The sequence below is a fragment of the Eucyclogobius newberryi genome, unplaced genomic scaffold (assembly GCF_026437365.1).
Source record: "Eucyclogobius newberryi isolate DKJ021-1_F unplaced genomic scaffold, fEucNew1.0.hap1 SCAF_7, whole genome shotgun sequence".
In the NCBI taxonomy this organism is placed as follows: Eukaryota; Metazoa; Chordata; class Actinopteri; order Gobiiformes; family Gobiidae; genus Eucyclogobius; species Eucyclogobius newberryi.
The window spans coordinates 22,013,115-22,026,014 of NW_027316389.1; the positions used below are offsets into that span (position 1 = coordinate 22,013,115).

General features: G+C 39.8%; 1 protein-coding gene across 1 annotated transcript in view; it reads left to right on the plus strand.

Moving 5' to 3' along the window:
- Nucleotides 1–4,821, plus strand: part of det1 (DET1 partner of COP1 E3 ubiquitin ligase) — a 9,740-nt gene extending 4,919 nt beyond the window's left edge. The window contains exons 6-9 of the mRNA XM_072435285.1: nucleotides 1,238–1,367; nucleotides 1,754–1,944; nucleotides 3,035–3,226; nucleotides 4,082–4,821. Coding sequence (XP_072291386.1) covers nucleotides 1,238–1,367; nucleotides 1,754–1,944; nucleotides 3,035–3,226; nucleotides 4,082–4,271 — 703 coding nt within the window. The 3' untranslated portion in view covers nucleotides 4,272–4,821. The remainder of the gene's footprint in view (nucleotides 1–1,237; nucleotides 1,368–1,753; nucleotides 1,945–3,034; nucleotides 3,227–4,081) is intronic.
- Nucleotides 4,822–12,900: the final 8,079 nt, after the last annotated feature.

Genomic DNA, 12,900 nt, shown 5'->3' on the forward strand with positions numbered 1-12,900 from the left:
TCCTTGACGTCTTTCGATTATTTTATTTCATAGCATCTGCATGGTTTCTGTGGGTGGAAAATGTTAATACTGCACCCTACTAAGTCAAATCTTTTCTAACCCTTTTATACCTTGCTGGACGGGTTGAGGCCTACAAAACTGCATGCCTTGCCTTGATATAAAACGGTAATTAAAATGCTGTTCTGTTTGACTCGTACAACATATTGTACATTTCTCATCAGTCAGGGTTCAGTGACACGTCTCTTGATTTGTGAAAGACAAACTACAGTAATACTCTGAGTTTGTTTATTCTTATGTTTTGCGGGAAAGTTATAAAGTTATGAAATTAATCATGCATCGGAATCTTTGACTAATTAAATTAATTTGCTCATTGAGATATCTAAATATAGAAGAAAAGATCATTAAAGTCAAAAATAATGTCGCACATTTTCATGTTGCATCCAGCATGCATCTGTGATCTGAGCTGGACGATCAAACAGAAGGACAAGAGTCGTCATGTTATTTTTGTGGAATAACATTTGTTTGTTTTTTCAACAAAATGTACCGTCTGAGTTTACAGAAAGCAGCAGGTACCAGATGGTCTGATAACTAAAGCTCATTACGCAAAACTGACTTTGAGAAACCTTTTCACACATCTGAAGATTATTTTATCTGCATCTTTCAAACTCGAGACAGAAGGAGCATTTTAACCCAGGACCGAACTGTAACAATTTATAAATGGGTTACTTATTTTATAGAAAATACTTCACTATACCACAGAACAATATAGCATCATATGTGCATAAAATGGCCTGATGTTAAGTTATTGCTCTGTAGGGCAAAGGAATCTAAAATTTGAGTAAAGGGGTTTTCTATCTTTTTTTCTTGTAATAATTTCAATTATATCTTATAATTATATATATGTATAATTATATCTCTGTGAAATATGACTTAATTTTTCAGCGAAAAACTAAGTACTTTCTCCCTATGGATAGTTAATCAGGATTATTTATTCACCCCTGGATTTCACATCTGTACACTTTTTTAACACAGCTAAAATGTCTCACTGAAGGTCTTGCCTCTAGTAATAAAGTAATATCTATATTTCTGGTGGTCACTGGTCACATTTTGAAAAGTAATCTGTTCTTATATTCTCTTCCTCCTCTTCTCTTTCCGATACATAATTTGTGTTTTATTCACATTTTGTATCATTAATTCTTAAGCTTGTGTCCTAACTTAGATGTCCCTGTCCCCTCAGATTCTTCCAGTTTTTTGATCAGCTGAGGCGTCTCCGGATGTGGAAGATGCAGCTGCTGGACGAGCATCATCTCTTCATTAAATACACCAGCGAAGATGTGGTCACGCTCAGAGTCACCGACCCCTCTCAGGTAACCCTCCACCGCGTATCCAAATTCCTTCCTCTGCTCTCTTCGTTGCCTGCCTGGGAGCGCTTTGTTGTCCGCATCCTATGATAAGGATTCTTTCGTCAGGTCTCCAAGGACACGGTTTCTCCCACAAAGGAGCACAGTCGTCTTCTCATTCACACGAACAACAAGTAGATCTAATTAATGTTCATTTTAGCCATAGCAAAGCTCAGAGTATGTTAACAGCTTTTGGCTATTTCCATCTTTCCAATTAGGTACATTAGTATCATCAGCTTATAGAAACACAAATGTAATATATTAGTTTAATTTAATTAAAATGTCTGTCTAGACAGGCAAACTTGTACAGATGAAGTTGGAAGAAACCCCCCCTTTTTTTCCTCTTCCCACAGCCGTCTTTCTTCGTAGTGTACAACATGGTGTCCACAGAGGTGTTAGCGGTCTTCGAGAACACTTCAGATCAGCTGCTGGAGCTGTTTGAGAATTTCTGTGACCTCTTCAGAAACGCCACCCTCCACAGTCAAGCCGTGCAGTTTCCCTGTTCAGCCTCCTCCAACAACTACGCCCGGCAGGTCCAGAGAAGGTACTGCAGAGGCAGAGACAGTGTGCTGGGCTCTCCGTCAACAGGGATGTCATTTTTATTGTTTCCAGAACATTGTACATAAAAAAGATTATAATTATTTTTACCTAAAAAAACAACAACACCACTTAAAGTGGGCAATGAAATAAAACATTATAATTAGAGGTTGGAAGAGATCCTTGTTCTGAATATTTTTAATTGGAACAAGCGTTCACCTTTTACGACTAGGTTACCGAACTACACAATCATTTATCTATATAATTCACAAACTGGAATTGGCACTATGTTCAATACTTTCAATATTTAATTATGGACCAGTGTGGATGTGTAATTTTGACTTAGGCGGGGTCAGGGGTTAGTTTCTGAATGACAAAGGAAATGGCTGCACCAAATGTCAGAGAGGATTTGGAGGTGTGCGTTATGAAGGGAGGCAGATGTGCTGCAATTGCCTGGAGCAGAAGGGAGCCATTTCAGAACTTAATCTGGAAAAGAAGAGCGACATTAAGACAGTGAGTACAGCTCAAGGAGCTGTGATTTAATTTCCCCGTTAGACTCACAGGTATAGGTGACAAAATCCTTGCAGGGAGGTATGAAGATAACAGGAAAAGAGGGGGGAGGAGACAGAGGAGAAAATAAAGCCTAGTTTGAGCAAGGAAAAGAGCTCGGAATTGGATTTTAGAGTGGGGAAAATTGAGGTCGAATAGAACGAGAGGAGAAATTGAAAGCTGGCAAGTGCATTCAGCAAACCAGATTTTGTGGTTTGTGTAGCTGGCGAGCACAAGTCCAGTTCACAGGTGTAGATATGCACAGCCCAGCAAAAAGAAAGCTGCATCTCTACAAGACTGGAATCACAAACGCAAAAGAACACACGCCTCTATAACTATGAGTTTTTCAGAAGCATTGGATTTTAAAGGTTTTCAAATATGCCTTGTACATCAAACAATTTATTATAATAGCCACAAGTAGCTCGCCTTCCTTCACTAAAATGAGCAATCGAAAAACTATCAATAGAATTGTGATACTTGAGAGGTTGTATGTGAAAACATGAATTTGACTCCTGACTTGTAAAGCTTTTGTTTTGTGTGTTGATCAGATTTAAAGACACTATAGTAAATGCGAAGTACGGCGGCCACACTGAGGCGGTGCGGCGGCTGTTGGGTCAGCTGCCCATCAGCGCACAGTCCTACAGCAGCAGCCCCTACCTCGACCTCTCGCTCTTCAGCTACGACGACAAGTGGGTGTCTGTGATGGAGCGGCCCCGCACCTGTGGAGACCACCCCATCAGGTATGCCCCCCCCCACCATGGAAATCACTGTTTATGCTCTACTTTTATTATTATTAAATTAAACCTCAATCTTTCATGATCATTGATCATCGTCTGCGTGATGTCACGCAGGCACTACATGTTCTTGTATTCTGAGAATTTTTTATTATTATATTTTCCATGATTTTCCATTTAGCCAGTTTCAACTCCTTAACGCTTCAACCGATTTCAACATGTTATACCTCATTGTGATCGCTTTCACAGTAGTACGTATGCTATTACTTTTGACATTTGAAAAACTTGTACTTTTTACAGAATTAGCTAAAGTGTTAGTACTCCATTTAGCCAGTTTCAACTCCTTAACGCTTTAACCGATATTCTTTAGAATTTTGTGAGGGAGAGGGAGAGGGGGAGGGGGGAGAGGGAGAGGGAGAGACTAAATCCTGTTGTTAGTCACACTTTTTGTACAACTGGAATGAGGACAAATTAAGCTTTATTGTTTTGTGAGGCTTGAATGTGTACCTAAAAAAAACTTTTTTCTTATCTTAAGTATTCAGTGTCTGTTCTTAATTTTTTGCCTTCATCTTTCTGGGATTTAATTATTTTCTTTGATTTCCCCGTGTTTGTGTGTCGAGTAATTATAAACATGTTTTTAGATGCAAAGAACAATATACTTCATATTGTATGTTGTTTTCTGGCTTGTTGGAATTGTTTGACATAATCAGGTGGTGTCTACACATTTGGTAATGTTTCCATAACAGATGACTCATTATTCTGTTCCATATGTTCCAACACTATGGCACTACATCTTTTAGAAGCCTTTGTTCCTTCAACAGTGTCAAAATCTTACATTTTTCCATAAATGTCTCCAAATAGATTTTACGCCAGGGATTCAGGACTGTTGAAGTTTAAGATCCAGGCTGGCCTACTGGGACGTCCTGTGAACCACGCAGTGAGGCGCCTGGTGGCCTTCACCTTCCACCCGTTTGAACCTTTTGCCATCTCTGTCCAACGCACCAATGCTGAATATGTGGTCAACTTCCATGTGAGACACGTGTGTGCGTAAGTGTGTACACTCACCTACTGACCCTGGTACATCTCCGAGAGACAAACAAACATGGTTGCGTGGTGTTGGTGGCTTGTTCTTTCACAGAAGTGTTCGCTCTTGTCCTTCTTTTTCTCGACACAAACCACTGTTCTCTTTTGCCTTCCATCAAACTGTGGTCACTCAACCTCCAACAGCAAGGCACCAATTCTACCTTTCCCTTTCGTCTCACCACTTTTCCTTCTCTTCCCCCCTTCCAAGGCAGAACAAAGAGGAGCTGTAGGAAGGAGAGGCTGGAATAAGTGTGAATGGGGATGTAGAGAGAGTGATTGATGTGCCACGGAGGTGGGAACTGCAGGTAGCTGGACCTCTCAGAAGGAACCAAAGGTGCTTTCTTTCTCTACCACGCACTCAAAGCTACACATTCAGAATGACTTCTGCAGTTGGTCCAACACATGCTCTCTACTAAACTTTTTCACTAAAAGGAGAGGTTATTTTATATTGTACAGTTTTATACTTTTTTTAAAAATGTGTTTTAATATTATATTATAATAAACAGTTGTGTACATGTTTTCTTCTGGTAGATTTTTATCCATGCACATATTGTTGCTGAATGCGGCTGAAACAATACATTTATGGGTGAATAATTACTAATGGTAAATTGATTTTATGCTTTAATAAACACTATGAAGTGATTACTTGTCTTGACAGATATCATGCCTTTGTGCTTTCATTAGCTCTTCTCCGTTACCCTTTATATTCTGCTATTTTTAAAAAATCCTCAAATGCAATAGAGAAGTTTATTATTTAGCCTTGCCAGTCCCAAAAGCTTGACTATGTTCAAACAATATACACATTTATTACACATATACACATTTATTGCACATAAACAATTGACAACATTCTCAACACATTTGCCGTTTGATTTATGAATGTAGTATGAAACCCCCATCACTTCCTTCACAACAAATGAATTGGAGGAAACAAACTTCAAACACATTACATCAGCCATCCCACTTCTCCATTATGGTACTATTTTACACATGGAGTCCATCTGTTGTGAACACTACAACCACTGGACATCTGCTCTACCACGACGTGTCATCTCAAACACATTTCAACAAATATGCAAATGTAGGTAACACCAAAAGGTGCTAATAGATGAACGCAATAGGTGAACATGCATTATACAGAGCCAGAGACAGAGGGGGGCTGTGAAGGGTCGTGGGAGGCAGGTGCAGGGGGGATTAAGTGTACTCTTGCCCTGCTGGTGGTAGAAGGCTTTAGAGCATAAGGATAATGCAACAAAAACTGAAAATGGAAAGATGAAATAATTGTCAGTGCTGATAGACAGAAGGTGACACAACAGGAGAAATGTGGTGGATGTGAGGACTAGAGCAGAGGAGATACGCTGTGGAGCTGTAGCCTTGTATTTCGTTAAGTAAATACTATCTGGTAGATCGGGGCTTAAGGAGGCCGTGTTATGTCAGTGCGGTTATAATGGCGTGTTTGTGTTAGCTGGAGTCGACAACATGCTGGGATAATCGGCTAATTACGGGAAGAGCACGGCACAAACTGACAGACCTACATCTGCAAGACCCCATTGTCAACCTGCCCTATAGAAAAAAAACGTTATTCTAATGCTGCAATGCACAAAACTCTTATTTTAACTAGGCAATACTTTGAACATATTACAGTTATTAATTTATCTCTGTAAAATCTCTGTATTTTTAAAAGCATTTACCATAAATATTCCAAACCTTCAGAAGAAAGTATTATTTTTAAAGGATTTTTTTGGCTTTATTAACTGGGACAGCTGAGCGTGAAATGGGGATGAGAAATGGTCAGAACTCGCCATACCGCACATGTAGCCTGGTCTTAACCACTCAACCACTGGGCAGCACAGTTGAAAGTGTTCCAAGGAGTAGTTCATCATTTTACACTTGTTGTTGTGTTATTCCATTTCATATTATTAAATTTTTTAATAATTTTTCATGTTTTTTTTGCATAAAAATGATTTGACGACCTGGATTTACAGCCTGTTTACTAGGTTGCGTTCCAGTTTTACTTTTCGATGTCATTATTTCGAATTGAGGGCAGGGGTTTATGTAATTCTAAGATAGATTCACTGTTTTAGAAGAAAAGATCCTCACTTATGTTGCACCTTGTAATTATGTCTGACTGACTCTGCAAACTTCAGCGTCAAGTGTATTATGATTTTCTCCATTCTTGTCATTAGACAGCTCAGTATGGGAAAAAATGACATTCATCACGATAGATTTTTTGCAGCCAATACCAAGTTGAAAAAGTGAATGCTAAATCTGACATAGGTAACGTCACTTCTTGTGTGTTCAAACTCAAATTAGAGCTCGGCAAATATATCGGTCGCATGATTATATCTGGTTTTACATTTTGTATCGGCTGTTGGCTGTTGGTTCGGCTGACCAGTGGCGGTTTTGGGGGGGAGCAAGGAGGGCAGCTGTCCAGCGTGGCATTACCCGAGGGTGTGGCAGGTGGAGGAGACGTCAGGATGTCACACTTCAACAGCCCCTCCTACAATCATGTGGGCCCAGTGACTGTTCTTTATAGTCCCAGCTCCTCTTCACCGGCCGACCTAAGGCAGAGCCGAGAGGTGGAAGCAGGAGAGCATAAATGTGAGTGTGCCATGCCGCTCGTGTTTAATCAACCTGGCCGACCTAAGAATACTAAAAACGTAATATTCCTGGGCTTTAGGGGTGTTTTTAAAATAACAATGTGACACTACTGCTCACAAGCTTTTCCCCACTTATTTTCTGAATATTGGCCGGATCTGTGACTATTTCTGTCCTTATAGAAAAATGCCATTCATTTCTATACGGTGTGATCAAGATGTTTTACCACGGACAGTCACAGCGCCTTTCCCTCATAATCTCAGATTAAACGTGACAGTAAATGTGAGCTCAAACATCCTGATCAAAGTGTGAAAACCCTGTGGAGTTGCAGAGGAGCCTTTACAACCCACAGAGTATAAGACAATGACTCGATCTGCGCTGGGAAGTCCAGGGGCGGTGTTACGATGGGAGTTTGGGGAGGAAGGCTGGGGGTAGGGGCTTGGAGGCACTTAGCCCAGGTACTAATTCAATCAAGAACCACCACTGCGGTCGACCACCCAATAATCAGTTGGATCATGCCGGACATGTGACCTGTACGCCACCTGCAGCCATCACGATTCTGGTTGCTAATGTAAACAAGAAAATGTGCATAAATTGCTCAAATATCAAAACAGTCCTAATCTTAACTGTGGTTCTGACAATTACACTACAACAAAATACATCCTACAAAAGTACAGCTGCATTTTAAAACGCTTTGTTGTCGTGAGCAATGAAGAACATGCTAATAGAGCTCAGGATGGAAGTTCAAAAAACGTCTTGCTTGTTGCTGATGTGCTAAATGTGTTAGAGATACATTAGCCAAAACCATGTAATAAAGTAAACAAAAACCTATGGAACATTATTCGGTTGAGCCACTTCTGTTTCTGTGAGACGTTAGTTGGCATAAACCGACACCTTTCAGGCAATATTTGTGAACTAGTAAACAAGTTAATAGTAAACAAGTTTACACAATTATGTCTCCGACCAGCAGAATATTTATTCTTGATATGTGACGTACGTTGGCATGAACCGATAGAAGACATTTAGCTTTATTTGGACACTGGGCACTGCACTCGTCATTTGGAGAAAAGTATCAATATTGCCCTACAAATATCGGCAGTGGTCATCGTCCATCGGATGCTAGTGTTTGCTTTTAACCTGCATCTTGTGCTTGTCCACCATTTTGAAACAATTGTAGGCAATGTACTACTACAAATTATTTGTGTTATCCAAATGGATTTCCCTTATATTTATCTTTTTTGTGTTTTGATATTAAAAAAGCGAACATATTAAAAACCTGAATTTCAATGCTTGACAATATTACCAATTTTGCCAATCAGATTTTCCCCGCAATTCAATTAAGCGCCTTCATTTTCCCCGCGGGCAAACTCAAATAGACTATTGCACACCAGTTTAACATGAATATATTGTGATACATTTTTTAATTAAAAGCAAATTCACCCATGTATTTTCTCTTCTTTTGCCATTACATGTCTGTCCCAGTTTTACTCGGAAAATGACCACAGAACAGTGAAGCTGCACTTACCACTTACATGTAATTCACCTGATGCTTCTGAGCACAATAACAAATATGTAACATCTGTTGTACTGCTAACAATCAGGTAAACCCGAAGCCTTCTTCCTGACCTTGGTTGCTATGGTAACCTGGTCTTTTCTAATTGCCGTTGTCCTGGCAACAGCACAACCAATGTGATCCAGAAAAGGCCACGTTCCTGAGTGTTTCCTGTCACAGAGCAGCCTTTCAATAACACAAGCTGACATGTTTAACAGCAATGCTTCAACTAAAACATTAGATTATTAATTCTAGTTAAGAGTGTCCATTTTGCAACTGTAATATTAGACTATTTTGAACAAAATCAAACTAAATAAGCCATGCAACTCTAACATACCGTAATACATTTATTTACTTTTCTTATAACGACACAAATATGCATTTCTTTGTCATAGTTTGCTTTAACGTCCCATATTTGCTGTCAATTATTTATTAACAAAAATATTATAATAATCAAACATTTAATGTTAGGGATCATCTCAAAATGGGTTGAAGCTGAAAAGACTTAATATTTTTTGTCGGGGGGGGGTTGAACCTACATTTCGTCTTTTTGTTGCTTCGAAGCTTCAATACATGGTTGTGGCAGTAATTGTTTTGAAATGCTAAAAAACTCTCAGCAACGAGCATTAGGCCAACATTAGGCGGCGGTTGCATACGGGGAGCACGGCGTGCCGTGGCCGGAGCGGGCGTCGCCGTCGCCAACGCGGCTGGTGCAGAAAAGTTGGAAAAGCTTTTTTGCGGCAAGACGCGGCGCGGCAAATGATCAAGAGATTTGGCTCTAGTAACGTGCTACGCACTGACCGGAAGAAGGACCAACACAAACTCCGCATGAGGTTTCGGCCAATCACAGAAGACGTGAGATTCTCACTGAGACGAAAGCGCGTGAACTGCTTCTGTCATTCTGACACGTCTAAGGTCTAAACACAGAACTCTGCTCACCTCTAGTGAACATCCCTGAACATCCTTTGGTAAGTTTATATTTAGAAGTTATGAACTCTCCAAATAATGTCACCTGTCGCGCATGTTTGTTTACTTAATCCACATGGTCCACGGGCCCTACGACACATCCCATTCAACTGAAACTGTGAGATGACCACATTGAGATGAGATGAGATTAGTTTCTCACTCTCTCATCCTCTTGAGACTATCTCAATGTGGTCATCTCACAGTTTCGGTTGAATGGGATGTGCCGTAGGGCCCGTAGGCCCCCTAGGGCCCGTGGACCATGTGGAATAAGTAAACAAACATGCGCGACAGGTGACATTATTTGGAGAGTTCATAACTTCTACTGATAAACTTCCCAAAGGATGTTCAGGGATGTTCACTAGAGGTGAGCAGAGTCTATCAAGCTACTATCGTTTTATCAACGCGTAAAATTTTATGTGAAGCCAGACAAAGTCTTTTGGGGGGGAGGGGGTCCAGAGAGAGACGAAAAAAATTAAGTCTTTTCAGCTTCAACTCATTTTGAGATGATCCCTTATTTTCCGCTAGAATTGCTTTAAAACTGTTTTTAGACAGAAAAGTGAAGCAGAGTGGACCACCCTTGCACAACCAATCAGCTCGCATAGGCTCTTTCCTATAATTGTCAATAGAATAAATGTTTTCTAACTCGTTAAAACAGCAATTAGCGGTCTAATTTTTGTCACAAAGTTCTGCATTTACAATACTTTTTATGAGAGGAAAACAAAATTTAACTGAAAGTTGTAATCTGCTCTGGCACAGGCTTTTTAAGCAAAATAATATTTACTGTACCTCTTTAAAATAATCTAAAATGTATGTAATGCAAAGTGCAGTGAAAGTACCCATCATATCACAAGATTAACTTTTTTTCATATACCGGCACATTTTGATGTTTTTGATGTTTAAAACATATGTTGCATGTACTTTTCATTGGAGAAAAACTAATATTCCCTTTCATTCAAAAACAGGTTGTAAGCAGTAGGCCTTAATGAAAATGGCCTTGGTGAATAGTACAGACTGAGGGCTTTTAGCTTCGTTTTAGCATCCATTAACCTGCTGTACTCTGGGCTGTGCAGGAGGCCGTGGGTTAAAGAGCTGCTATGTAATTGGCATGATCCACTTTATTTCAACCAGAGATCATTTTCAGGCCACCTCTCATCTTTCTGTTGGCTTCTTTATTCTTTTCTACACTCAAATTAGTAAACAGAATGGTTCATGGTGACTAGCATCTTTTCAGGCTAGACTTCATTAAAAGAGTCACAAAATTGTTGTCATTTTTTTCCGAGTAGAAAAAGCTTCAGTTGTAGTCATCTGGACTGAGTCCAGATGACTACAACTGAAGCTTTTTCTACTATGGAACACGCCTGGACGAATGAGGGATTACACCGACATTTTTTTCCGAGTAACCTACAATTGGTATAAAAAAAAATAAAAAAAAATTAACCAACATCCACATTTTTATTCCTGATATATTCTTTATCAAACTTTTGAAATGCCAAAGAAAATAATGTAGTCTTTCTATTGAGTTGTTGTTTTGCAAAAATATGCAAGTGAAGCAGAATGCCCTAACTAACATTTGCCTCGCAGTAATTACTCTGACATTTCCAGGTTATTATAGTTACAATAGTCAAGAAAATTATTAACATTTTGCTCAATTTAAAATACGCACCTCCTCTGTATAAGGTGAAATGCGTAAAATCCTTACACTTGTTTCTTTACCAGTTGTGTTTAGTTTACAGATAAGTTAAGCTTAGCAGTTAAGCTGAATACACTTTTCTTAATTCACTTTTGGCTGCTTGAATAAGCCTTTATACTATTCTTTACAATCATTCCTTCCAGATTAAACCCTCACCATCATGCACAAGGCTGTTATAGAAATAAATCATTTGAATATAACATGTGGATAAACAGATCAATCAAAAGTAACATATTTACAGTGTAAATTAACAAAATGACACACACACACACACACACACACACACTATGTATGATGCTCATCTTCATCAGAAGTTGCATGTGATTCCATGACTAAATGACAGGGAAAGGGGCCAGTTTGATGAGCGTGGTCCTACATATGATGGTGGTTGGTTCCGATTTGTTCTAAATGTTGAATGCTCTCAACCTCTCAACATATTGGGCATCTGAAGAATCTGTGTAGGCCCCGCATCACGGACTAGACAGTGGATTTCAGTCTTCAGTTCATTGCAGCTTCATCAAAAAAGCCCTCTCAGATCCATGAAGGAGATAAGCCGCGCGTTTGGTCCTATGGAGCTTCCCAACCAGGGGCAGGAACTTAACGTGTAAACCCAGGTGCACACTAGTGGCCCCAAGCCTCCACCTTTGGCCCTCTCATATACCTCATGTTATTGTTATCGACCGCACTTTAATAACATGTAACAGTATCAACATTTCATATCGCACGGATTACCCCTTCAGCCATCTGTGCAGCTGATTGAGAGCACCTCGGCACTTGTGGAGCTCCTGGCGCGCAGCGGAATCACAGCAGCAGCGCGTAATGAGCGCAGGGAGCAGGCGAGGGCACGCGGGAGACCGAGTGTGAGGGCTTCAGAACATTGACGACAAATATTGGATTGAGGGGCCCTGGTGTCCCCATGAGACTCTCACGGTGTGGATACAGTCTCTCCATGTCTTGTCAAGCTTCCATATTGATGCCCAAGTCTTGGATACTTGGTTTTACGCACGAGGCGCACTGGGCTACGAGAGCGCGCATCTTTGGGAAATGTGCGCGCACCCATTCTCAGGTAAAGAGGACGGAAGAGATTTACATTAGTGATTAACGCGTCACGATGTGATGGCGTGAAATGGAGTTGGTTCAAAGCAGCTGATGGCAATAATAGAGATCACTATAGAAATTACAGATTGACCCCGATTAAACTGATTGGAGTGAATGCAGACATGCTGGATACAAGTATTGCACTGTGTGCAAATGAGAGGACTGAATTAGGCCCATTCATGAGTTTCAGAATAATACAAAAAATGTTTTTGATTAAACGTGATTAACAATTTAAAACAAAAAGACCTTAGCCAATAAACAATGGATACATATGCCAGTGTAAATGCTGTGTTTCAGATGACATCACAACATTCTATGGGCCAATAATGGGGGCTGCCACTGAAATTAGTCACTGAAAATAGTTTCAGCATTTGTGAATATACCGTTTAAATATCCATTATGAAAATACAATGTAATCAATAGGGAAATCTGTCTCTTGCCCCAAACTGAGAGTATGACATCACCCCACACTAGAATCTGAAACCCCCAATGCATTTATGTTTTAATCATTCAAGAGTGCAGAGCGACCTGAGTCGACAACAGCCACTTTTGGCTATTAAAAAAAATAGCCAAAATGTCTGTTAACATCAATTTAAACTTGTCAGTTTTGTCCTGAATGAGTCACTAGTTTATTTCAATTATTTAGTAAAAAGATTCAATTACTGTTAAATCATTTATTAAAAGTTATTTTTT